The sequence below is a fragment of the Rosa chinensis genome, chromosome 2 (genome assembly GCF_002994745.2).
Source record: "Rosa chinensis cultivar Old Blush chromosome 2, RchiOBHm-V2, whole genome shotgun sequence".
Classification (NCBI taxonomy): Eukaryota; Viridiplantae; Streptophyta; class Magnoliopsida; order Rosales; family Rosaceae; genus Rosa; species Rosa chinensis.
This window is the reverse complement of record NC_037089.1, coordinates 2,079,272-2,103,827: the sequence shown is the minus strand read 5'-3', so window position 1 is coordinate 2,103,827 and position 24,556 is coordinate 2,079,272. Positions and strand designations below refer to the sequence as shown.

General features: G+C 38.9%; 5 protein-coding genes across 8 annotated transcripts; 2 read left to right on the top strand and 3 right to left on the bottom strand.

Moving 5' to 3' along the window:
- Window positions 1–2,379: 2,379 nt before the first annotated feature.
- LOC112187770 lies at window positions 2,380–6,408 on the top strand. 2 transcript variants are annotated; one of them, XM_024326690.2, is made up of 3 exons: window positions 2,380–2,522; window positions 3,147–3,511; window positions 3,728–6,408. In XM_024326690.2, exons 2-3 carry the CDS (start codon window positions 3,165–3,167, stop codon window positions 6,198–6,200), a joined length of 2,820 nt encoding a protein of 939 aa, XP_024182458.1. In that variant the 5' UTR covers window positions 2,380–2,522; window positions 3,147–3,164; the 3' UTR covers window positions 6,201–6,408. The 2 variants fall into 2 exon arrangements, with proteins under 2 accessions (XP_024182458.1, XP_024182457.1); XM_024326689.2 differs by having other exon boundaries at window positions 2,385–2,522; window positions 3,161–3,511.
- A 39-nt stretch (window positions 6,409–6,447) lies between these two features.
- Window positions 6,448–8,920, bottom strand: LOC112187771. 3 transcript variants are annotated; one of them, XM_024326693.2, is made up of 4 exons: window positions 8,640–8,920; window positions 7,854–7,897; window positions 7,340–7,643; window positions 6,448–7,217 (listed from the first exon to the last, which is right to left on the bottom strand). In XM_024326693.2, exons 1-4 carry the CDS (start codon window positions 8,701–8,703, stop codon window positions 6,910–6,912), a joined length of 720 nt encoding a protein of 239 aa, XP_024182461.1. In that variant the 5' UTR covers window positions 8,704–8,920; the 3' UTR covers window positions 6,448–6,909. The 3 variants fall into 3 exon arrangements, with proteins under 3 accessions (XP_024182461.1, XP_024182460.1, XP_040370491.1); XM_024326692.2 differs by having other exon boundaries at window positions 6,448–7,220; window positions 8,640–8,917; XM_040514557.1 differs by lacking the exon at window positions 8,640–8,920 and adding an exon at window positions 8,424–8,613 and having other exon boundaries at window positions 6,448–7,220.
- A 3,473-nt stretch (window positions 8,921–12,393) lies between these two features.
- LOC112189182 (pyrophosphate-energized vacuolar membrane proton pump) lies at window positions 12,394–21,156 on the top strand. The gene is made up of 11 exons (XM_040515096.1): window positions 12,394–12,755; window positions 14,234–14,808; window positions 14,899–15,278; window positions 15,505–15,591; window positions 15,674–16,004; window positions 16,137–16,547; window positions 16,632–16,691; window positions 16,777–16,977; window positions 17,964–19,156; window positions 19,311–20,280; window positions 20,657–21,156. Exons 1-10 carry the CDS (start codon window positions 12,506–12,508, stop codon window positions 20,257–20,259), a joined length of 4,437 nt encoding a protein of 1,478 aa, XP_040371030.1. The 5' UTR covers window positions 12,394–12,505; the 3' UTR covers window positions 20,260–20,280; window positions 20,657–21,156.
- A 132-nt stretch (window positions 21,157–21,288) lies between these two features.
- Window positions 21,289–22,929, bottom strand: LOC112187383 (protein SRG1). Its single transcript, XM_024326148.2, has 4 exons — window positions 22,539–22,929; window positions 22,169–22,416; window positions 21,755–22,082; window positions 21,289–21,667 (listed from the first exon to the last, which is right to left on the bottom strand). Exons 1-4 carry the CDS (start codon window positions 22,788–22,790, stop codon window positions 21,431–21,433), a joined length of 1,065 nt encoding a protein of 354 aa, XP_024181916.1. The 5' UTR covers window positions 22,791–22,929; the 3' UTR covers window positions 21,289–21,430.
- Window positions 22,930–23,075: 146 nt separating this feature from the next.
- LOC112187384 (codeine O-demethylase) lies at window positions 23,076–23,912 on the bottom strand. The gene is made up of 2 exons (XM_024326149.2): window positions 23,494–23,912; window positions 23,076–23,388 (listed from the first exon to the last, which is right to left on the bottom strand). Exons 1-2 carry the CDS (start codon window positions 23,785–23,787, stop codon window positions 23,275–23,277), a joined length of 408 nt encoding a protein of 135 aa, XP_024181917.1. The 5' UTR covers window positions 23,788–23,912; the 3' UTR covers window positions 23,076–23,274.
- Window positions 23,913–24,556: the final 644 nt, after the last annotated feature.

Below are 24,556 nucleotides of genomic sequence, written 5' to 3'. Positions count from 1 at the left end.
ATGTTTTGGATATTTTATTTTAGGGTTTTTGTCTATTTACACAATTTTTAGGGATTTTTTCCTACTTACCCCATTAAGTTTTTTTAATTCTCTCTTACCCAAAACACTTTAAGGAGGTAATATCATAATACCCCATTAAGGGTTTTTTTTATAAAAAAAATACCATTTTACCCTCACCCCTTTGTTATTTAGAGAGAGAGAGAGAGAGAGAGAGAGAGAAACCATATGAGGGCTAGCGTCACCTGGGGGCCGGAGTCCGTTACTGGTCCCCGTCTGTCATTCCTGGAGAACCGCTGCAAAATCTTGTAGCTCTTACTTTCCATTGCCTCGAACTCCATGTCTCTTACTTCATAACTACCAATCCTTCCTCTTTGATCCCATTGGAAAAAAGATGCACAAAATCAGGAACGTCTATGACAATGGCAATGTTTTTGGTGACCTTCTTTCTTGTACAAGGTGTGTGGGTTCATCACATGGGTGGATGGTCGTGTTTTACAATGATTCAGAATTATCAACGGCACATCTTCTTAATCCTATTTCAAGAGCCAGCATTCAAATCCCAAGCATAGGGACTCTTGATAAGCACAGCTTCTTAGAATGCATCTCTAAAGGTATTGTTTCTTCCAATCCGTCTAGCAACAAGAACTTTTTTGTGGTAGTGAAATATGACAGGAAACTAGCATTCTGGAAGCACGGAGACAATTATTCATGGACAAAGTTGAATGATAATGTGCATTATAAGGATATATATTATGTTTCACGATGACCAATTAATTGCATTGTCAGGGACTCAGGGTCAACTGAGATTTGGAACTTAAGGGAATACCCTCTTCTGGAACCTAGGTATATTAAGGACTCTCCTGCTCGCAGATCAGTTACAGGTACCTATTTGGTGGAGTCATTGATGGGTGAGATTTTATGCTTGGAACAAAGTGGTGTCGGTATGATTTCACAGTTTTGGGTAAGAAAGCTAAATTTGACAGCAGACAAGTGGGAGAATGTGCAAAGTTTAAGCGACAAAGTTTATATTTGTTTCGTAAACAGTTAATGCCACTGCCGAACCCATGTTTCTTAGGATCTGAAAAAAACTCAATCTACTTCGACCTTTTATCCTTTGTATTATGGAATATACAACCTTGAAGCAAAAGTAGTACGTTCGATACTTCGATGGAGTCATTTGGCGTACGGTTTAAACCTTATAGTGGACCTGTTTGGATTATTCCTAATCCATGGTAAAGTATTTGCAGATCGGTTGTATCTTTTCTTAAGCATTATTATTAAGATGAAGTTTTTTTTTTTTTTTTAATTGTTCTGAGAATAAATATGGTTCATTTTTATAAGTAAAAGGTTCAAGTTCGATTCATAATTAAATGTTCTGACATTTTCATTTTGAAAGACAATTTTTTAAACACAATAAAAGTGTGTTCATGACAATTAAAAAATTACAATATGTTAATAACAATTTAGGGTCGGATACAAAGTCAAAGAAATTGTCACTTTTCTAACATTTATGTGTGTATGCTTGCATCCAAAAAGAATAAACCCTAGAGAGAACTCCGGCTCTCTCTAGGCTTGATTTCTCTTGAAAACGACAAACCCAGTGATGCATTTTCAGGCCATTCTTCATCATCAGGTCAATCTCGTCAATCTTCTCCGCCCTCCCACTTCGCTTCCGCAATCTTGCTCCTACGTTCACGATTGGATCTAAGCAAGATTTTGAAGGTTTTGGCAAATGATGTTGCGATACTCGAGGATACACATTGAAGAATTAGATTGGTTGTACTAGGTTTGCTATTAACAGTGACTCTGTCATTGTCACGATCATTAGGGAGAGACTTTTCCCTGCAACTTCTTACCAAGTAGTGGTTTGCTCCGTGACCGGTTCAGGGAGATATGATGGCGATGGTGGTTGCCAACAAGGGAGGAAAAGATGATAGCGGCAACGATTGTTTTGCTAGGGTGCTACCGTGTTTGAGTCTCTTTGGCTGTTTGGCCTGAGCCTTTGCCCAATTTAGGGTTTAATTTTTTGCAGCGTGCAAGATTTAATTTCAACTTTCTAGATATTATGTTGTTTTTCTTAAATATACGCTTGTTTTTAAAAACAAGCTTAGTGAAACTAATGAGCTGTGTTAATCAAGTCTTTTATTTTGCTTGATCTGGAGACATGATCCGAGTCGTGGAGTTGACGTAATAAGCCAATCCTGGCAGCTATTTATGATAGTTATCTTTTATCTCAAAAATAAAAAACAACAACAACAACAACAATTATTTAAGGTATTGGTAATACCAATTCCCATCTTACAAAAGAAAAGAAAATCATAGTGAGTGGTTACTGAAGCCCAGACCCAGGTCAGTTGATACAGGCCCTAAACTTGACTTTTTCCTTTTCAGCCCCATTTTTATAACTTTCGTTTCTAAACGACCCTTCGCAATCATCCTCCTCTTTTATCCTTATTTCCAGAAGGCCCCAATTTCTAGGGTTTCCATCCATTGCAGTATCACACCTTGCACCTTCTCTGCAGGTAAACCCTTTCTTCTCTCTCCCCAAACCCAAAAGTTAAATTCTTTGCTGGTAACAGTTCAATTTCATGTAACTAGTAAATCAGTAAATAGTTTACTTATCAAAGTCATGGTCTTGGACTTTGGATTCATGCCTATCTGGGAAAAGGTGCTTGCTTTCGTTGAATTGTACATTAGATGATCATCTGGGTTTGGATTGTTGACTTTGTTGCTACACTGTTTTGCTTTGACCCACCATGAAATACATTGAACATTTGAGATTATTGCATCATTTTGATATAAGGTTGCTCAAGGATGATAACCCATGTGCTAGAATTATATTCTGAATGTTGACAGTTCTCTACTCTGTGCTCCCATTAAGGTTTTCAACTGGGTTTTGCTCTGTTTATATCATAAATTATGTTCATAACTATATATATTAGCATTGTAAGTGCTTTTAACTGAATGTGAGATACAAATACTATTGCCACTGCATTGTTAGATAACAGGATTAACTGGCATTTGCAGACATGGCTGGTTTCTACTTACATAGTTGTTATTGGATTGTAGTAATTTTAGATAGTTTTGGAAACTGAATTATGAATGTCACATATTCTTATCTGAGTATTTCAATTTTTTTGTTTAAGTGGTTGGAGTTCAGTGTGATGGCGAGGGCAAAACTTATCTTAATCTGCCAGTGTGGTGGCGAATTCATCAGGAAGGATGATGGAACCTTGTCATATACGGGAGGAGATGCACATGCAGTAGATATCAATCATGAAACCCTAATTGATGATCTCAAGTTGAAGTTAGCTGAAATGTGTAATTTAGAGTATAAATCTTTGTGCATCAAATATTTTCTCCCAGGAAATAGGCGAACTCTCATCACTTTATCCAGTGATAAAGACTTGAAAAGGATGTATGAGTTCCACGGGAATGTGGTAACCGCTGATGTTTTTGTCATGGGAAAAGCAGGTTTTGATGCCGAAGAAGCCTTGAACACACTTCAAAGGTATCTTCTTTTTCATTTGTTTACTTGTGTCCACCTTACTGAAAGTTACTGCTAAACCAGTTAAGTTAAAGAGGTTGTTGATATCACGATTCATTGCTTTAAAAAAACAAAATGATGACAATGCCCTCTATGCTGAAGCACATTGACTGGTGATTGCAGCATGCTGCAATATTTTGCTTGCATTGATGGAATGAGTTGATGGTTTGCACTTTGCAGGGCATGTGGGATAAATCTGGCTGACTCTGTGACTCGCATTGCTGCCTCCAGTACTTCAGCTGTTGTTTTTCACGCTGATGCTAATCATTCTGTTGCAGTTAATTCACCAATTGCACCAAGTGATGTTAATACCGCAGTTGTTCCTACTGCTTCAAATAATACTCCAGATGTCCCTTCCTCTGTTCTTGCTCCACAACAAGCAGGCACTATTATATCTGCCAAAAAAGGGACTCAAAGCGCAAGTGGAGTGGCTCACACCTCAAACACTTTACCTGCCTTTACTGATCATGCAGATGCTATTACATCAAAGCCGACCAGTTCCATTTCTCTTGCTGCTGATGCAAGTGTCCACAGCTTGGACATAAATGATATGGACTCTACCCCTGCAGGTGTTATTAGTTCCAGTCCAAACGGTTCCATTTCTGTTGCTGCTGATGCAAGTGTCCACAGCTTGGACATAATTGATATGGACTGCACCCCTGCTGATACCGTTAAGAAACGAAGGCGCACTGCTGCATGGAAAATTGGTCCAGATGGCCCTACCATTGTTTCTGTCAAAGATGATATTGGGGATAAAGGAAAACCTACGTCTCGGAAGAAGAATACTGTTGACTATAAAACTGCTCCAGAAACTGATAACGAGGATCAGCAAGAAGAGATTGTGCCGTGTAAAGATAGAAATAGCATTGACCCTATTCAGGCTATTCTAGGCCCGTCAAATGATGTTCCATCTGAAGAGTTGGTCACATTGTGGAAAGATGGTATCACTGGGGTTGGACAGGAGTTCACAAGTGTTCATGAATTTCGCGATGTACTGCAAAAATATGCGATTGCTCATCGTTTTATGTATAGGTTAAAAAAGAATGATACTAACCGTGCAAGTTGCATATGTATTGCTGAAGCCTGTTCTTGGAGAATTCAAGCATCCTGGGACTCATCTATGGAAAAGTTTGTGATAAAGAAGATGGAGAAAAGGCATACATGTGAAGGGGAGTCCTGGAAATTTTATCATCCAAAAAAGAATTGGTTGGTTAGTATCATTAAAGACAGATTAACAGACAACCCACATCTGAAGCCAAAAGAAATTGTCAATAGCATTCTTCAGGATTTTGGAATTACAGTGAACTATACTCAAGTACGGCGTGGAATTGAAGACGCAAAGGAACAACTTATGGGTTCTTATAAAGAAGCTTATAACCAGTTACCATGGTTTTGTGAGAAAATGGCAGAGGCAAATCCTGGTACTAATATTAGGCTTTTCACTGGTGAGGATGGGAGATTTCAGCGTCTCTTTGAATGCTTTCATGCGTCAATACATGGCTTTCAGAATGGTTGCCGACCTATTATTTTTCTTGATTCTATGTCCTTAAAATCAAAATACCATGAGACATTTTTCGCAGCTACTGCTTTGGATGGAGATGATGGTGCTTTCCCGGTTGCATTTGCCATAGTAGACACTGAGAATGACGATAACTGGCATTGGTTTTTGGATCAATTAAGATCAGCTGTTTCAACCACAGAGTCCTTAACTATTGTCTTTGATAGAGAGAAAGGACTGGAGAAATTAGTGACCGAGGTATTTGAGAATGCCCACCATGGCTACTCTATGCACCACCTTCTGAGAAGCTTCAAGAAAAACTTGAGGCCCCCATTTCATGGAGATGGAAAGGGTTCTTTGCTAAGTTGTTTCGTGGCTGCCGCTCAGTCACTCCGACTTGATGGTTTTAAGTATTTTACAGATCAAATTAAACAGGTTTCATCACATGCTTATGACTGGGTCCGCCAAATTGAACAAGAATGTTGGACAAATGTATTTTTCAAAGGTGAGCACTACAACCATATCACCGTCGATGTTGCAGAGACATATGCCAACTGGATAGAGGAAATGCGAGCATTGCCCATAATACGGAAGATAGAAGTGTTAAGCTCTAGGCTGATGGAATTGATAAATACTCGTCGGACTGATTCATGTACTTGGTCTACAGAACTTACTCCATCTAAGGAAGAAAAGCTGCAAGAAAAAATGTTAGAAGCAGATCGCCTTAAAGTGTTATTTTCAACTGATACTCTTTTTGAGGTTCATAATGATTCCATTAATGTTGTGGATCTCAACAAAGGGGAGTGTAGTTGTCTGGATTGGAAATCAACTGGGCTGCCTTGCTGCCATGTTATTGCTGTCTTCAACTGCACAGGTAGGAATGTGTATGATTTTTGTTCAAGATATTATAAAGTTGACAACTTTCGTTCAACATATTCAGAATCCATAACCACTGTGGCGGTGCCTTTCAAGCCTTTGGATAGTGATAAAATTGACTCAGAGGCGGAGAATGTACTTCCTCCTTCCATCTCCAGGCCACAAAGCCATGATAGGGAAAAACAGAAGAAAACAAAGGGTGTGGCAAAAAAGGAAGTGTTCTGCTCAAACTGCAAGGGAACAGGACATAATAAAGCTACATGCAAGGCAGGCTCTTAGGTCTGCATTTGCGAGTTACTTGAGAACTGCTGTACTTCTTTGATCATCTAGGAGGCTTTGTTTTCTTGCGAGTGCATGTACGGTGTTGTTCAAACACTTATATTAGGTTTATGGTTAGAATACATAGAATTCTTTGTTCTTGAGTTTAGTTAAAACCATATACACGTTTGAATTTCTTGATAAAATGTGACTGGCAACACTGTAAGTCTGCACGTGTGTAAGAGGAGAGATTACGGTACATTAGATGAATATGAAAATTGAAATTCTATTATTCATATGCATCCATAAAATGACATGAACTAGATTTTGTTACTTACATGACCGCAAAAAAGTTACTTCCTCTAATCTGCTAGGAATTTCCAACAGTCAGTAAGTACTGAATACAACCTGCATTAACAGTTCCAATGTTTCCATCTAGCTGTGGATCTTCTAATCTAGATAATCAGTGTCAAGCTATTAATGGTGCAAAGTTGACATCTTTACAAAATACTACTCCCCTCTGTAAACTTCAACTTCGGAGCACACAACAACTGAGCAGGGTAGGGTTTAAAACTATCTTTGAAACTTGTATTACGCTCAGACAGTCTGGACGACAAACATGGCCGCAGATAAAAGTTGCTAACTTGCCAGAGTTCAGGAAGATGACACGAACTCGGGAAACCAAGTTTCCGCCTGAAAGGATTCTTGCAAATCCCAAATACCAACTTCGCTAAACCTGCCCTCGAGAATCTTCGATCTTGGGCAACAACCCAACACACAAAGGACAGGGAGGGTCACGTCTGTCTTCAAAACTTGTTTTCTGCTCCAAACAATCAGCATGGTAAACATGGCCGCAAACTAAAACTGCCACAACAGAGACTTCAGTAGAAGACAGCGTGATCCCAAGAAAAAAAGGTTTGCGCCTCAATGGCTTCTGACAAATCCCACATAACATCTTCATAGGATCAGCTGAGGCAGCATCCATTACCAAGTAACTAGACCTTATTCTGGCTGGCCGAAAAAAGGGTTTTTCCTTCACTTCTGGGAAAAAAAAAAGTAGAAGTAAAATTAATGCAAGCAGAATGTGACCAAATTATCAATTAAGGATGTCATGCAACTGAAGAAATGAAGAGAACAAAGGAGGTCAACAGAAAAGAGACCTGAGTGATGTCCAGAGTCAGAGCTGCATTGAGTAGCCAACTTATAAGAGAGCTTCTCTTCACGTGAAGGAGTCCCTTTTCCACGAGAAGTTGATGCATTGGCAACACTGCCAGAGTTACGCCGAGAGTATTGATGGGCATAGTAATGACGTGAACGTTTAAAGAATGTTGATCGGCCAAGGCTCTGATGATGTTGTGCAGCAGAAGGGTGGGCATGTAGTAGCTTCAAAGAAGTACCGGTAGTATCCAGTACTGATGACAGAGGCTTTAGTTGTTTACCAGAATCAACCGAGTGCAAATGTTTCTGGAAAAAAAAGTAAAATTAAAAGAAGTAAGAATAACTATTTCTCTCCCAGTACATGGAATAGGAATACAGTGACAGCAATTTCTACTAAACAATCAATCGGGTTATTAAAGATGAGAGCTTATCTATAATGTAGCATACAACACTACCACAATAACCAATCAGGAGCAGGAACCATATGACTAGATTAATAAGAAAGGAACAGCTAACCTCTTCTGATAGCAATTCCATTCCTGAAGAACATGAAATGATGTCTGCAATATCCCAAAGAAAAACCTGATTATTAGAATTTCACTTACTGGGATCAATGCCATTTTATCTTAATGTGTGTCAACTACTAATCTGAAACCTAAGTCAGTCATGCAATATCTGAAAAGACTTAAAATTTAATTGAGCTCAACCACTGGAGGTTTTGACTTGATCAATATCGTTATATACAGGCAGAACATCATTTCAAAATCGGGTAAGACATTTTGAACCTTCACCAAATGGAGGGTTTAAGGAAGCGGATACAATATTTTGGCTCATAAATTCATCATTTCAGAGCAACAACAAACTTCTAATTCTAATTCTAAAATATCCAACAGGGCAACAGATACAGAACCCCATTACTTAAGTAATTGATGAACTAGAAACAATCATACTCAAAATCTAAAACGAAGAAAACCCATTAACCCAAATGAGGCTAGTAACCAAGAAACCAAGGAAACAGTAGCACACTAATCCCACAACATCAAAAAAGATCAAAACTTGATCTAAGAAGAAACCAACACCATTCACCTCTTAAGACACCAAATTGAGCTCAATTTGAGCCAGGACCCCAAAAACAAAGATAAAGCACACATAACTCAATCAATGCCATATTAAAGACACAAGCTTTCCCTATTGTTTCAGTAAAAGTTGCTTCCTTTTCATCTTCTTCTTCGTTTCAGAGCATTCTCAAACACAAAGAAACCGTAAAGAAAAGTAAGGAAATGAAGAGAGAATTAAGGGTACCCGAAGGAGGAGGATGAGAAAAGGGTGGGCTGTGATCATCAGAGCGTGGCCTCCTCTTCCCCATAAGAGCAAGTAAGGATTGAGTTTGGTGAAATCTGATTGATGAAATTGTTTGGGAGGGTTTTAGATGGATCTGTGGCTTTGCGGTCCCAGCGGACACTGTTGCTTTTGCGGAGCGCACGGTCCCAAAATGTAGCAATCAAAGCAAAACCATGAGAGGAAGGTAGAGAGGCAGGCAGGCAGGCAGTGTCAATGTGTCGTTTTGGTCAGGTTCTGGTGAACAGAGGAACCCAACACGTGCTCGAGAGTTATTGGGAGGAAGGAAATATGAACAGACTATACGCCTTTAGACTCCCCTTCACATGTATGTTCAGAACAGTCATCATTTCTAATGTTTCCATTACCATTTGGACCTTGCATGGTACCACAATTACAGTGATTATAATAGTTCGATACATAGTACTATAGAAGGTTGGTTTTATGGATTATCAGACTAAATTGGTTAGAGCAAATTTGTTGATCTTGAATTAGTAAATCTCTGTATATCTAATATATCGATACATTAATGTACTGTAGACAAATTTTTGAATTTCCATACAAATTGTTAAGATTATTACTAATTTTAGTCATATGGCCATAGAACTACCATGCAATTGAGAAAAGTATAGTTGTATGCATTGTATCATTCACTTAAATGTTAGTATGTCAACTCTTTATAGAGAAAACTAGTTGATTAGTATTTCGTCTAATGATAAAGTGTTTTTCAGCATACTTTTATAGAGGCCGTTACGATGAATCGATAAAAATGGGTTAAGATACACCAATGCTAACCACAGCTTCAATGGTGGCAGTCTAGATAAACCTAACATGATCCTTTGCTTCTCACATTTGAAAACTGAAGAAGAAAGTTTATTCAGGCAAAGACCATCTGGATTTGGTCCTCAATTTGGATTTAAGGGATGGGCTAAAATAAGGGTCCTATGCTGACTACTAGCCTGATATAATGGCACGCTCCAACCCAACCCATCTCAACTATATATGGCCATGCCATTCACGATTGTGGTGACAATAGACCAGAATTAGCCGAGTTACAATTTCATCACAAGAATAAAAATCAGTTAAGAACTAGCCTTTTGGATGTCAACATTACACCTTACAATTAAAACATTATACTTGCAAATGGAAATGCAATTACATTAGTCTAGAGCTTCAACTTACTAATATGGAAAAGCGATTGCCTTATATGTTAGAGTCTCAGCAACTGTGCAGCAAAATAGTGACGTTACCAATACTTTTGAGATATAATTATTTTCAACACTTTTTTTTTTTTCAGCCTTTATCTTCTAGTGTCCTTACCACTGAAGCTCTTGCTTTAAGAGTTGGATTGTATGGAGCTTGGTTACATGGTTATTCAAACTTGGAAGTTGAGGGGGATTCCAAGATAAAGTTTTGGGTCATATTCAGGCTCCTTGGAGAATTAAATCGGTGGTTCAAGACATTTTGCATTTGGCAAGATTATTAAATTTAGTCTTGTTCAGACATGCTAAGAGAAAAACAAATTTTTTTTGCGGATGCTATACCGAATGTTGGTCATCATCCTCAATCTCGAAGCTGGTTTCGTGCTCTCCCTTTAGCAGCAAGTCAAGCTCATCTTTTTTATACTTTAGGTGGTGGTTGTTTTTGTGGTTTTTGTTTATGATTTTTGTCTTTGTTGAAAAAAAGAAAAACTTTTTTTGAGCCATAAATACCTAACCATATAAAAAATCACGCTCATGTACAATAAGGTCTAGTTTGGGATAAATTATAAGCAGCTAGAATTTTTAATTTATAAAAGCTGTCTTTTACCAACTTTTATAAGCATCAGCTCAATGATATAACCAACTTATTTCAAACTTTTGTTAAAGTTTATCACATTTTTTGCTACTTAACATATAAGTGAAGCAGCTCTTGACACTCTATAAGCTACGCCAAACTGAGTCTAAAACGAGCTATCCCTACAAGTAATTGAGCTAGTTATGAACAAGACTATGGTTTTCACTAGTGTCCTATATGGTACATTCTTGATGTTGATGTCTCTTGGTGGCAATCACAAGGCTCCATCATAGTAAAGCCCATTGGGTTTCATGGACTTGCTCTCCCACGTAAGAATATCATTTATAGGCCCACAATTCACTGGATCATGAAAGTGATATTTGATCAAACACGAATCTCACATAAAAGTAACCAAAATTCGAATCACCAAAAAAGAAAAAGGTAAAAGAAAAAGAAAAAGAAAAAGAATTTTATAAAAAAATGGGAAAAGGATAAAATAGAAGTAAAGGAGGAAGATAAATTCTTAGGTAGGGATTGCCCTACTATGTGGCGGTAGGGCAGTTCAATTAAAATTAAGAAAGGGCTTTGTATATCTCAAAATTAGCCCCATTTCAGTAAACTAATATATCCAAAACACCTCCATATAAGATTACAAAACCCTGATTGGACAGCGCAACTTTACCGCTATGTGGTACGGTTACCCTACATAAGAATCTCTAAAGGTGAAAAAGACAATTGGGGCACGAAATAAATGCGTCTCGAATACGGGTTCTTCTCGGGTCATAGTTATCCTCTAATCCAGAATCAGTTCCCCTTCACCTTCTTCTCACTTAAGGAAAGGCTAAATCGGTCATTTCACCATGTCAAGCTACACAAACAAGGACACTTGTTTGTGTTTCTGTGGTGATGTCGTTTTCAGCGGGCTTGAGGTGTCGCCATTAGAAACTTCCTAGCCTAGGAAAGGTATTGTGTCTTGTCACTAGTCAGATTCGTTGTGCCAAATCACAAATTCCATCAATTAGGTCATGTTTTTTTTGGAATAATTGATTAGGTCATTAAGTTAGGATTAGTGTTAATGCCATAGATTAAGAAAATATGGTTTTTAGGAATGTCAGTAAGTAAAGATTTTTCAAGGTAAAAGATAAGATATGCTTCTCTCATTCACCACAATGACTTGATTATGAACTGAATGGCTACATCCTTATATGGTATGAGATAAACAAGTTATTGGAAACTTTATATTTGAAAATGCTAACATTAGAGATTCGGAGATGAGTGTAAATGTTCTCAAATCGATACCGAACAATACAAATAAAAAGTACAAATTAGTGAAGTTAGAATTAAACTAGATTACGAATTCAATCCTCTTTGGTATTACCTAAAAAAATTAAATACTGCCATAATGATATCTTGTTAAATAAAAAATACCAAATGGTGGGGAAGTGTGAGAAATTGAGCTAGAATTGCACTAGATTTTGTCACCACAAAAATAACATCTAGTTAAATGCTGAATGCTCCAAGTTCTAAATCACACTTTCAAAGCTCAGTCTATACTCTATAGACACCACTGTCATCGTCACAACAGTTTTTTCCCCTTAGGAGCATATTTAGGATCTAAATAGATTTACCTTGAGACTCGATTTCATACAAACAAATTTTCGGCATAATTTTCTAAAAATGGAAAACAAGATAAGCAAAAAGATTTGACTGAGTTAGCTGACATTTCTTACCTTTCAAAGCACAAAAATTAAAAATTTAGACATTTTCCAAAGTAAAACCCAAAATCCTTAGTCATATTGATCTGGCACACATATTCAAATCCAACTCAAATTTCTAAAATTTTAAAATTGTTCTAAGAAAAAAAAAAGTAAAAAAAATATGTCAGTCCCCTATCCTCCCTTCTACTCTAGCTCATCACTCTTATATATATCTAAGCCCACCCACAACACAAACCTCCTCGTATTCTCTCTGAAACACAAAAAACACAGTCCCAACCAGACACTGTTCTCCCTTTGTTTCTTTCTCTTACGTTCTGTTGTGTTCGGCGGAGCTTTATGGGGGCAACTATTCTCCCAGATCTCGGGGCGGAGATTCTGATTCCGTTCTGCGCGGTGGTCGGAATCGTGTTCTCGCTGCTCCAGTGGGTGTACGTGTCACGCGTCCAGCTCTCGCCGGCGAGGGACTCCAACTCTAACTCCGCCGCAAAAAATGGTTACAACGATTACCTGATTGAGGAGGAAGAGGGTGTTAACGACACCAACGTTGTTCAGAAGTGCGCCGAAATCCAGAACGCCATCTCTGAAGGTCCGTGTTTTCTAACTTGTCTTGAGTTTTGTGTCTGCTTAGATCCGAACGTTGTTTGATGTGTTTGGTTTTGGGTTTCGTGTCTTTGGTTTGATTGCATTACTTTTCCAAAAGTCCTGAGCTTGTGTAGTAGTTCTCAAATTTTGAGTTTTTTCTTTTTGTTGAGTATTTGATTTCTGCTTAGATCTAACGACGTCGTTTGGATTGCTGGTTCTGGCTTTGTGGGTTTGTTCTAATTGCTTTAATTCACTTACAAGTTTTGAGGTTTGGCAGAAACAGAGTCTCTTTCATGTTTTGGTGGAAACAGAGTGTTCTAAAGTTTGAGTCTTTTTTTCAGTTTTTGGTGTCTGCTTAGATCTAATCACGTCGTTTTGGTTTGCTGATTTTGGCTTTGTGGGTTTGTTCTAATTGCATTAATATGCTTTAAAGTTTTGAGCTTTTGCAGAAACAGAGTCTTTCATGTTTTGGTGGAAACAGAGTGTTGTAAAGTTCGAGTCTTTTTTCAGTTCCTGGTGTCTGCTTAGATCTAACGACGTCGTTTGGTTTGAGTCTTTGGAATAATGCATACACTATTTTCCTGAGTTCACAGATCGAAGATGTTCTGGAACCAACTATTATTTCTTTTTATTTGACAAAAAAAAAAAAACTATTATTTCTTTTTATTTTATTTTTATGAAGGACCACGACCACCAATTTTATTTTAAAATTATATTTCTTGTGCTCTTAATATTATAGTATTATCTGGATATCAACATTGATTCATTGTAGCTACGGAGCTACCACATATATTTGTCTTTTGTACATAAAACTATTTGACTGAGATTGAGTTCTGATTGTTAATTGTTAATTGTTAATAGTTAAACTATGTGTGCTGAGGTAGTGCACATGGGTGTCCCATAATTGTGCTAAAGAGTTGGGACCTTCTGTCATTTTGGATATCAGTACAGTGTTACAGTACTATTATTTTTGTGTACTTGTGTTCAATCATTACTTATGATTATATGGAATGAATATTTTTGTTCCCTGAAATCTGTAGCCTTCTATTATTAGGGTATATATCCTCTCCCATTGCCTCTACTGATTAAACACTTCTCTGGTTTCATCGTAAACTTTATTCTGGATTTGGAAAGCAGGAATATATTATGATTTTTGTTGTCTCTGAATGATTAAAAGAAGAAACAAAGAACAAGAGAATGCTTTATAGTCCTTTTTATTTTTTTAAATGTGCTTTATGGTTATCTTACAGTGATTAAAAATTAATTGCTTCTTAATCTCAAGTTTTTTTAATCATTTATTGGTATCAATTTTGTGGTAGTGTTATTTCTTTTGCTGTATGATTAACTGCTCTCTGTTGTTGTTTCATTTGAATTTGTCTGTATGATTTAAGCTACTGATTACAACTTTGAATTGCAATATATCTTTGATTAATGGATAGATTTTTTGGGTTTTACTAACGTCCTGATGCTCGTGTGACACAGGAGCAACATCATTCCTTTACACGGAATATAAGTATGTTGGTGCTTTTATGGTGGCTTTTGCAGTCTTGATATTTGTTTTCCTTGGCTCCGTGGAGGGATTTAGCACTAGTAGCCATACATGTGCTTATGATGAAACAAAGATATGCAAACCTGCTCTTGCAACTGCCATATTCAGTACCATTTCCTTTTTGCTTGGTGCTATAACTTCAGTGGTTTCTGGATTCCTTGGTATGAAGATTGCCACGTATGCAAATGCCAGAACTACTTTGGAGGCAAGAAAAGGTGTTGGGAAGGCTTTTATAGTAGCATTTAGATCAGGTGCTGTCATGGGATTTCTCCTTGCTGCAAATGGTTTATTAGTTTTATACATTGTGATCCTCGTCTTCAAGATGTACTATGGTGAGGATTGGGGTGGTCTTTTTGAGTCCATAACTGGGTATGGTCTTGGTGGATCTTCCATGGCTCTTTTTGGCAGAGTTGGTGGAGGCATCTATACCAAAGCTGCTGATGTTGGTGCTGATCTTGTTGGCAAAGTTGAAAGGAATATTCCTGAGGATGACCCAAGGAACCCAGCTGTAAGGCTTACCTGCTGTTAGATTATTAACTAAAGATTGAAAATTTGCTTTTTATTCCCTTCCAGAACTTATGTCATTCCATCTGTACAGGTGATTGCTGATAATGTTGGTGACAATGTTGGGGATATTGCTGGAATGGGATCTGATCTGTTTGGATCCTATGCTGAGTCATCATGTGCTGCTCTTGTTGTTGCTTCAATTTCCTCGTTTGGGATCAATCATGAATTAACTGCAATGTTATATCCTCTCATTGTCAGTTCCATTGGTATCATTGTTTGTCTGATCACCACCCTTTTCGCAACTGATTTCTTTGAGATCAAGGCTGTAAAGGAAATTGAGCCAGCATTGAAGAAGCAACTCATTATTTCCACAGTACTGATGACTATTGGAGTTGCAATTGTTACATGGATTTCTGTTCCTTCTTCCTTCACCATCTTCAATTTTGGAACACAGAAAGTTGTTAAGAACTGGTAAGCTCTGCTTCTTTTTCTGGAAAATCGGTGTCATCAGGTTAAATATTTATATCTATGGCCTTATATTGAATTTTAGTTTAAGCCATGTGAAAACATAATGTGATCATTTTTGTTACATACTTGCATATGGAATTTGTAGCATTTTAACTTTATATCAGTTATTATATTAGTCTCATGATTGTTTAGTTATTGTTGAGTCTCTAGCACTGAATTGGTTTTGCAGGCAGCTGTTCTTATGTGTGTGTGTTGGGTTGTGGGCTGGGCTTATCATCGGATTTGTGACAGAGTATTATACCAGTAATGCATACAGGTAACTGTATACTTGGTACCTTTTCCTTATAAATGGTGTTAATTGTCTCTTAATTTAACTCTTGCTTCAAACTTTGTTGTAGCCCTGTGCAAGATGTTGCTGATTCGTGCCGGACAGGAGCTGCTACTAATATCATTTTTGGCCTGGCATTGGGATACAAATCTGTCATTATTCCTATTTTTGCCATTGCTGTTAGTATTTTTGTTAGTTTTAGCTTTGCCGCTATGTATGGCATTGCTGTAGCCGCCCTTGGAATGCTGAGCACCATAGCAACTGGATTGGCCATTGATGCATATGGTCCGATCAGTGACAATGCTGGTGGCATTGCTGAGATGGCAGGCATGAGCCACAGAATCAGAGAGAGAACTGATGCTCTTGATGCTGCAGGAAACACCACGGCTGCTATTGGAAAGGTTTGAACTTTCTCTTTAAGTTTCCAGCTGCTTCTGTACTATTTTTAAATGGTACATTGTAGTTGAAGAAAAGTTTAAAAAATCATTAAAATGTGGTTGTTACTCATGAGTTGTATGTGCTTCTATGTATAGGGTTTTGCAATTGGCTCAGCTGCTCTTGTGTCCCTTGCTCTCTTTGGTGCCTTTGTGAGCCGTGCTGGAATTGCAACAGTTGATGTGTTGACTCCAAAAGTGTTCATTGGTTTGATAGTGGGTGCAATGCTTCCCTATTGGTTCTCTGCCATGACAATGAAGAGTGTGGGAAGTGCTGCTCTAAAGATGGTTGAAGAAGTACGCAGGCAATTCAACACCATCCCTGGCCTTATGGAGGGTACTGCTAAACCTGACTATGCTACTTGTGTCAAGATCTCGACTGATGCTTCCATCAAGGAAATGATCCCTCCTGGTGCCCTTGTCATGCTAACACCCCTCATTGTCGGAATCTTTTTTGGTGTGGAGACTCTCTCTGGTGTCCTTGCTGGATCCCTCGTCTCTGGTGTACAGGTAGATTCGTCAGCACTAGCTGGATTATAATCTTTTCTGCATGCATATAATAACCTTTGAACTAAACACATTTCACATTTACAGATCGCCATCTCTGCATCCAACACCGGTGGCGCTTGGGACAATGCCAAGAAGTATATTGAGGTAAGCAATTTCCTGGTCATTTTTTGGTTACTATAGATAATCAACTTTGGCTCTACACCATACTTAATTGTATCTGTTATTATAGGCCGGGGCTTCAGAACATGCAAGGACTCTTGGTCCCAAGGGATCAGATCCACACAAAGCAGCTGTCATTGGTGACACCGTCGGAGACCCTCTCAAGGACACATCCGGCCCATCTCTCAACATCCTCATCAAGCTGATGGCTGTCGAGTCCCTAGTGTTTGCACCTTTCTTCGCCACACATGGCGGTCTCCTTTTCAAGCTTTAAGTAAAAGAACGGAGACATCAGACAAGTGAGAAGTCCAAGTTCCCCGGCCTCTCACCATCACCCGATTGTCCGTCGTCATCAAGCTTCCCTCCATTATCCGATGCTTTCACCCCCCCTCTTATTAGTCTGTAGGGCATGTTCTAGCTTTCCATGTAGTTTCTAAGATTAGAATTGATGGAATTTTTTTTCCCTTTCTTAGAAAGGGGGTTGATGATGTAACGTCGAATGGTGATTGGCAATGATGATGATAATGATGATAGATCAAACCTACTCAAGAGCTGCAATTTCCTCTTAATTTTGATCACATTGCTCTCTACCTTCTCATCCTTTCTAATTTTTTTAATGTTTTTTAAATTGGTTGTTATTTTCCCATTTTTTTTATTTTCTAACTATTGGTTATTAAATTTATTTTTGAGAATTTATAGGTGTTTATTTTACATTTGAGTTATAGATGGGTGGAACTATGGATGAGATAATCCAAAAGGATATGAGCTATAAAGTTTTATTGGTGAAGCTTAACGATAATGCCTGCATTATTTCACACACGCTTGTGCCTTCTCATTTTCCATGTTCTAGTTGCTTTTCTATGTTCTGATTGCTTAGTGATTGAGCGTCCTAAATCCTAAAGCTGTCAAAGTGATCGAAAACTGTTGCAATGCACAGTAGCACAATTGGAGCACATTTCACATTCACATGTGCCGAGGAGAAGATTTGAGTTGGAGCATAGTTCTCAAAAAAAAAAAAAAATTTATTCTAATTTTATTACGTAGAATATTCGAAAACCCAACACGAGGATATTAATAAAACAAACGTGGAGGCCACAAAAAGCAAAAAAAAAAATATATAAAAAAATTTGGAGCTCAGAGAAGTCTCCCAACGCACCATTTTTGATTTTTTGAACACCAAAACATGAGCTGTACACAGAGTCGTACAAAACTCAACACACGTCTAAAATGTAGAAACCCTCTCGTTTCTGGGTCTGAAGTCTGAACCTTCAGGTCTCTCTTCTTCTATTTACAGGTCTCTCTTCTTCTTCTACCTTCAGGTCTCTCTTCTTCTTCTTCTCCAAAATGCTATCCCTCTCACCTCTCCACCCATTGCCTCCAAAACTCATCCTCACTCGCTCTCCCTTCTTCAACCCCCAAAGCCCCAACCTTTACCCCCAAAGCTCCAACCTTTCCCCCAAAATCCCTAACCTATCCCCAAAACGACGCCGTTCCCTCAAAATCAAATCCCTAGACGCCGCCCAATTATTCGACTACGAAACCAAGCTCGCCGTCCAGTACCACTCCTCCCAAACCCTCAAGATCGCCATCATCGGCTTCGGCAACTTCGGCCAATTCCTCGCCAAAACCCTAACCCGCCAAGGCCACACCGTCCTCGCCTATTCCCGCTCCGACCACTCCAAAACGGCAGCCGCCCTCGGCGTTTCCTTCTTCTCCGACCCCCACGACCTCTGCGAGCAGCACCCCCACGTCATCCTCCTCTGCACCTCCATCATCTCCGCCGAGGAAGTCCTCAACTCCCTCCCCCTCCAGCGCCTCCGCCGCAACACTCTCTTCGCCGACGTCCTCTCCGTCAAGGAGTTCTCCAAAGCTCTGTTCCTGAAATCTCTTCCGAGCTATTTCGATGTGATCTGCACGCACCCGATGTTCGGGCCGGAGAGCGCGAAGAACGGCTGGAATGGGCTGTGCTTTGTTTATGAGAAAGTGAGGATTGGATCGGAGGTGTCTAGAGTTTCGAGGTGTGACAAGTTCTTGAGCATTTTCGAGAGGGAAGGGTGTGAAATGGTGGAAATGAGCTGTGCCGAGCATGATAAGTTCGCGGCGGAGTCGCAGTTTATTACACACACTGTTGGGAGGGTGCTTCAGATGTTGGGGTTGGAGTCGACGCCGATTAATACTAGAGGCTATGAGACATTGTTGGATTTGGTGGAGAATACGGCTGGGGATAGCTTTGATTTGTACTATGGGTTGTTTATGTATAATAAGAATGCGCTGGAGATGCTGGAGAGGTTGGACTTGGCTTTCGAGGATTTGAAGAAGCAGCTTTTCGGGAGGTTGCATGATGTTGTGAGGAACCAGTTGTTTGGGAATGCTGAAAAGGTGAGAACGTTGCAGGAGGAGTGTGTGAACCAGAATGGAGCTGCATTGGTGCGTTCTTCGAAAGCTGTGAGGTAAGCTTTCAATGCATTGGATTTCATAATTATTGTATTGATAACTTTTGCTTTCTTCTTTGGTAATGACATGTAAACATATTAGCTTATTAGATAGTGGAATGTGTTGGTTCAACGACTAATTGTAACAATACATTTTAATTGTAACCTTCAGATCCTCTAAAGCACATATTTTGGATAGCTCCGAAGATCATTCAAGGCTTAAGATTGGAATTGTTGGTTTTGGCAACTTTGGTCAGTTCCTTGCTAAAACCATTGTACGCCAAGGCCACAAGGTTCTTGCCTATTCTCGCTCAGACTACTCTGATGTTGCTGAACAGTTGGGTGTTTCTTACTTCTCGGACGCAGATGATTTTTGCGAGGAGCATCCAGAAGTAATACTCCTTTGCACATCGATTCTTTCCACTGGGAAAGTTTTGATGTCACTCCCGCTTCAGAGGTTGAAGCGGAGTACTTTGTTTGTTGATGTTCTATCCGTGAAAGAATTCCCAAAAAACCTGTTTCTTCAAAATTTGCCTCTAGATTTTGATATTCTCTGCACTCATCCTATGTTTGGACCAGAAAGTGGTAAAAATGGCTGGAATGGTCTTGCTTTTGTTTATGATAGGATCAGAATTGGAAATGACGAATCAAGGGTGTCAAGGTGTGATCAATTTCTTGATATTTTTGCGCAAGAAGGGTGTCGAATGGTGGATATGTCTTGCGATGAGCATGATAAGCATGCAGCAGGGTCACAATTCATCACACACACTATGGGAAGAGTTTTGGAAAAGTTGGGTTTGGAGTCGACGCCGGTCAATACAAAAGGTTACAAGACTTTGTTGAATTTGGTGGAGAATACAGCAGGAGATAGCTTTGATCTCTACTATGGATTGTTCATGTACAATGTAAATGCAATGGAGCAGCTAAAGAGGCTTGACCTTGCATTTGAAGCATTAAAGAAACAGCTTTTTGGGCGGTTGCATGGTGTTCTTCGGAAGCAACTTTTTGAGAATGCGGATGATTCTCAAGTTATGAGGGAGCAGCATTTGTTGCCAACACCATTGGAGAATGAATCTGCAGCGACACCTTCTTTCGAGGCTCTTAACAGTCAGAACAACTAAAACCATCTTTGCACCTTATTTGTAAGTGGATTTAGCTCTTTGCACCTTATTCTTTGAGAATACACTCTAGTTATTTCATCTGCTTGTGATTTAGTGATGAAAAAATGAAATTTAAAATCCTCTGTTAAATTGCCTTTTCTGGATTGCTTTTTAGTATGGCTGGCAGGGGAGTTGTCTCCAATTCTAACTTATTTGATGTGTTATAACTTGTAACAACTATATGGAATTGGAAACTAACCTATTCACCTATTGATCTTTGGTTATCGAGGTTTTCCTTTATTATTAGCATGGCAACTTTGAGGAGATCACAATTCTTGTTGTATGGTAGTGCAAATGAAATATTTGGTTTGTAACCTTGAATTACTCGTCATTTGATTAACAATCATGCGGTTTGTAGGTTCCAGTTGGAGGAGCTTTCTGATCACTGCACCTGAAGGGAATCAACCAGTGAAGACATTGTTGCCAGTCTGCAATTGAGCTGCTTGAAGTTGGTTCCACAATAAGCTTCATCTGATGTGAATTCTGGAGCACGTTGTGGTTGAAGTTGTTTTAGACATTGATAAAGGAATAGATTGTGGGATTGGTTGTTCTTGAGCAATAGTGGACAACGGAGTTATTTAAGTCTTTAAGACGAATGCACTACATGAAGAAGCACTTGATCAACAGGCACGATGGATCAGTAAGAAGACATTGCCATTATCCAGAGTCGTGATGTGTTTAATCTGTTGGAGGTTTTTGGCTTTCCCTCCATCTTTCGTACTGACTATGTGGTGATGTTGTGTCTTTATTAGAGTAGCAGACGTGGGGCTCCATTTTGGTGTCAAGGGAAGCTCCCCGTATGTATTGTTTCCCGGTTTTTGTTTACATCAATATGAATGAAAATTTTCCCGACAACAATTTTGGTTTCTAGTTTATATCTTTTACTTGGTTTGAATGCTAATCATCCTTAATTTTATGCTTCCCCGATTCTATCTTCATTCCATTAGAACCAAATTAAAATGAAATAAACAAAACAAATATAACAAAATCTGCTTAGGAATCATGCCACCATCTTCTCAGTAACACAACTTTAAGTTATTCATCTTCGGCTACAAGCCATAAGAGATACATAATATTGCTGCTTCGTTATTCATCTTCGGGTACAAGCCATTTAAGAGATACATAATCGAGGTTATATTATTGCTGCTTCAATTGGTCTTATTCCCTGCTGGTAGTATTCGAAAAAGATGTCACCGTAGTTTTTCATTTTTCTGTACAACCTTGGCCTTGACTCATTGATGAGGCTTTCTAAGGGTTTAATCTCTGTCTCTGAATCCGGGAAAGAGAATACAACCAAAGAAATCCTCTCCTTTTCTCCATTTATCACAACCTTGTGCACTGGGCTCTTGAACAGTCCATTAGTCAATATCTGTGCATCACAAAGACCAGGTTTTGATAGCAGTTAGTTGGTCTTAGCCAAAACACTGGATTAACAGACATTTAAAGCTTTAGTTACCTCTACTTGATCACCAACATTAATGAGAAGCGCCTCAGGAACAATGGGAGCCCTAAACCATTGATCATCTTTCAGAAATTGAAGACCTTCCACTTCTTTATCTTGCAAGACAATGGTGATTATTGAACTATCTGCATGTGGCTTGAAGCCGAGGATGCGATCAGGCCTTGAACATGGAGGATAGAAGTTAAACCTAGCATCCAATTTTCCTTTTTCTCCATACTTGTCCAGAAAGCAATCTTCCTCCAAATTCAATGACCACGCCATGGCCTTAAGGACAGTTTCTGTTATCACCTGCATCTTACTGGTATATTGGTCTAGAGTATCCCTGCAGTGTACATCAATAATAGGATCAATAACCATTTTGATTGCTTGATAAAAAGGGAAGTTCTGAATTCTGACCATATATGCTACCTAAAAGATTTGGGATTTTCAGGCCAAAACTCGAGCCTGCGCTGGTCTGGTGGATATACAGTAAGGTATAGTCTATCAGTCCAATCAAGTGTTTGCTGCTCTGATAAAACCATGTCATTCCCATAACCTTCAATATCGTCGACTGGCCTCAAATATTTCTGCTTCTCTTCCACTGGAATTGCGAAAAACTGTTTGGTGATTTCACGGACTTTGTCAAGGAATTCTGGAGTCATTCCATGGTTTATTACCTGTAAAACACAATAAGCAGCCTCAAACATGTTAATGCATAGTAAGTCTACCATCACAGAACTTGGTATTAGATTTATTGTTCTAACTTCTAAAGAGTTTCTCAAGTTGTTTGAATTCATACATGAAAGCAACACCCTGTGGTAAGTGCTGATCTGAGTTTGTCAAGTTCTTCCGCACTGAATGAGGAAGGTGTGAGGAGACCAAGATCAATAACTGGAACATCCATCAACTCAACAGAAGCATTTGGAAGTGGGATGCCATCTTTGAGAATAAATTTCTGTGGTGGTACAAGTAGTTCTCCTTCAGTGAGTAGCTCTTGCACAGTTTTGGTTGCTAATAATTCGGCCTTGGCAGGAGTGGAAGATTCAGCCATGTCTTTCGTTCTGTGTGGATTGTGTCCAAGGTTTTTGTTGATTTAGCTGCAAGTTGCTCAGTGCTTCAATGATGAGCAAATGACGCCAACCAGTGTGGGGCCTGGAATTTTGGCTAGTTCTTGATTTCTTTGTCCACACACTGTGACTGACAAGGGCATATAAGCAATCAAAGTATGCAACCGTGCATAATATGATGATATTTCAGATCAGTAAGTGCTGGTCGTCCAAGTGTCTACCTCATGCTCTTATTGTTAATCTTAGAAAAATGTGAGGATCCATGAGTGGAGTTGTTTAGTTCTTGATATGACTGACAAAAGTATTTACTTTTGTTACCCCTACGAATTACATGGATGAAAGAAAATACCAGAATTAATGTTTCAAGTGCTACTTCTCCTCTCTGATAGCATTCATAGTTGATAATTACTTGATATTGCCATAATTTTTGACATTTTTGTATGAACTTGGCCGGCCTTGTCTCATCTATCAGTTTCTCCACTGGACTAATCTCAGTATCAGGATCTGGTTCTCATTAAGCAAGGCCACAGATAGCTTCATCACCCTGTGCAGTGGGCCCTTGAATATGCCATTATTCATAATCTGCAGTATGACGTCAGACAGTATCAAAATCTATTACGAAATTCCAGATATTTGAAAGCAAAGTAACACATTAGAGTGAAAAGTAATTTTTATTTTATTTTTTACCTGCACTTGATCACTAAGATTAACAACAATGGCCTGTGGCACAATGGGGACTGTATCCCATTTACCATCCACCAAAACTTGAAGACCCTCTACTTCTTTGTCCTGCAACAGAACTCTTATTCCTGACCTGTCTATGTGTGCCGACACACCAAGACCTGATCGGCTTTTGAACACAGCGGAATAAAAGTTGAATCTTGCTTGCATCAGAGCTACCTCTCCAAGCAGCTTAGTAAAAAAGTCGTTCTCTTCCGAATTCAACGATTTCGCCATGGTCTTAAACAGAACACCCATCATGAACTTAATTTACCTTTGTTGCCTATTCATGCACAAGTAGCACAACCTTTCTGCACAAAAGTATTTGTTAGTAGTCAATGACTTCACTAAAAGAAAATTACGTATGTGTTGTAGTATAATGGCTATATCATGTAAATAGATGTGTTGTAGTATAATGGCTATATCATGTAAATAGATATAGGTACAAGCATGATAATGCAATGTGTGAAAGCACTTATGAGTGGAGAAGTTTGGTATCTATCATGCTATGTGTGAAAGCACTTATGGCACTTATGAGTGGAGAAGTTTGGTATCAAGCATGATAATGCTATGTGTGAAAGCACTTATGAGTGGAGAAGTTTGGTATCAAGCATGATAATTTTTATAAGGCAGTTCAAATGGAAATTAAGTTAGAATGAAGAACAAGGTTGCCCTATAAATAGAGCTTTCAGAGAGAAGAGAATTGGAGACACACAATATACTCCATTCTCTGCGTCTAAACTCTCTCCCTCTCAAGTTATTTTATGTTCATTCTACAACACGTTATCAACACGAGCCCTAACCCTAGCCTGCTTGCACGCCCCAAAGTGTCTTAGTCGGGACCTCTAATCAAAATCCTTTCTTCAACAAAGTTGTTCTTCTCTGTCTTTTCTATCTGAATTTCAAATTTCAGCCCTGTTGGAGTCATTTTGAGATCTATACACCATTCGAAGTGGGAGCTGTTTAGCACTCTCGTTCCTGTACAGATCAGCCTACTTCCACACTGAGAAACGTCTTTTTTGGGACCTCT

What these genes read in the sequence shown, in the direction of transcription:
- LOC112187770 (XM_024326690.2), top strand. Translation starts at nt 3,165, where the DNA reads ATGGCGAGGGCAAAACTTATCTTAATCTGCCAGTGTGGTGGCGAATTC. An exon ending in GCCTTGAACACACTTCAAAG is followed by an intron (nt 3,512 to 3,727) that starts GTATCTTCTTTT and finishes TGCACTTTGCAG; the next exon opens with GGCATGTGGGATAAATCTGG.
- LOC112187771 (XM_024326692.2), bottom strand. Translation starts at nt 8,703, where the DNA reads ATGGGGAAGAGGAGGCCACGCTCTGATGATCACAGCCCACCCTTTTCT. An exon ending in TTCTCATCCTCCTCCTTCGG is followed by an intron (nt 7,898 to 8,639) that starts GTACCCTTAATT and finishes GGGATATTGCAG; the next exon opens with ACATCATTTCATGTTCTTCA. An exon ending in TGACTCTGGACATCACTCAG is followed by an intron (nt 7,221 to 7,339) that starts GTCTCTTTTCTG and finishes TTTTTTTCCCAG; the next exon opens with AAGTGAAGGAAAAACCCTTT.
- LOC112189182 (XM_040515096.1), top strand. Translation starts at nt 12,506, where the DNA reads ATGGGGGCAACTATTCTCCCAGATCTCGGGGCGGAGATTCTGATTCCG. An exon ending in CCAGAACGCCATCTCTGAAG is followed by an intron (nt 12,756 to 14,233) that starts GTCCGTGTTTTC and finishes CGTGTGACACAG; the next exon opens with GAGCAACATCATTCCTTTAC. An exon ending in CCCTCGTCTCTGGTGTACAG is followed by an intron (nt 16,548 to 16,631) that starts GTAGATTCGTCA and finishes TCACATTTACAG; the next exon opens with ATCGCCATCTCTGCATCCAA.
- LOC112187383 (XM_024326148.2), bottom strand. Translation starts at nt 22,790, where the DNA reads ATGGCTGAATCTTCCACTCCTGCCAAGGCCGAATTATTAGCAACCAAA. An exon ending in GAAAATCCCAAATCTTTTAG is followed by an intron (nt 22,083 to 22,168) that starts GTAGCATATATG and finishes TGTACACTGCAG; the next exon opens with GGATACTCTAGACCAATATA. An exon ending in ATGTTGGTGATCAAGTAGAG is followed by an intron (nt 21,668 to 21,754) that starts GTAACTAAAGCT and finishes TGTGATGCACAG; the next exon opens with ATATTGACTAATGGACTGTT.
- LOC112187384 (XM_024326149.2), bottom strand. Translation starts at nt 23,787, where the DNA reads ATGATGGGTGTTCTGTTTAAGACCATGGCGAAATCGTTGAATTCGGAA. An exon ending in ATCTTAGTGATCAAGTGCAG is followed by an intron (nt 23,389 to 23,493) that starts GTAAAAAATAAA and finishes GTCATACTGCAG; the next exon opens with ATTATGAATAATGGCATATT.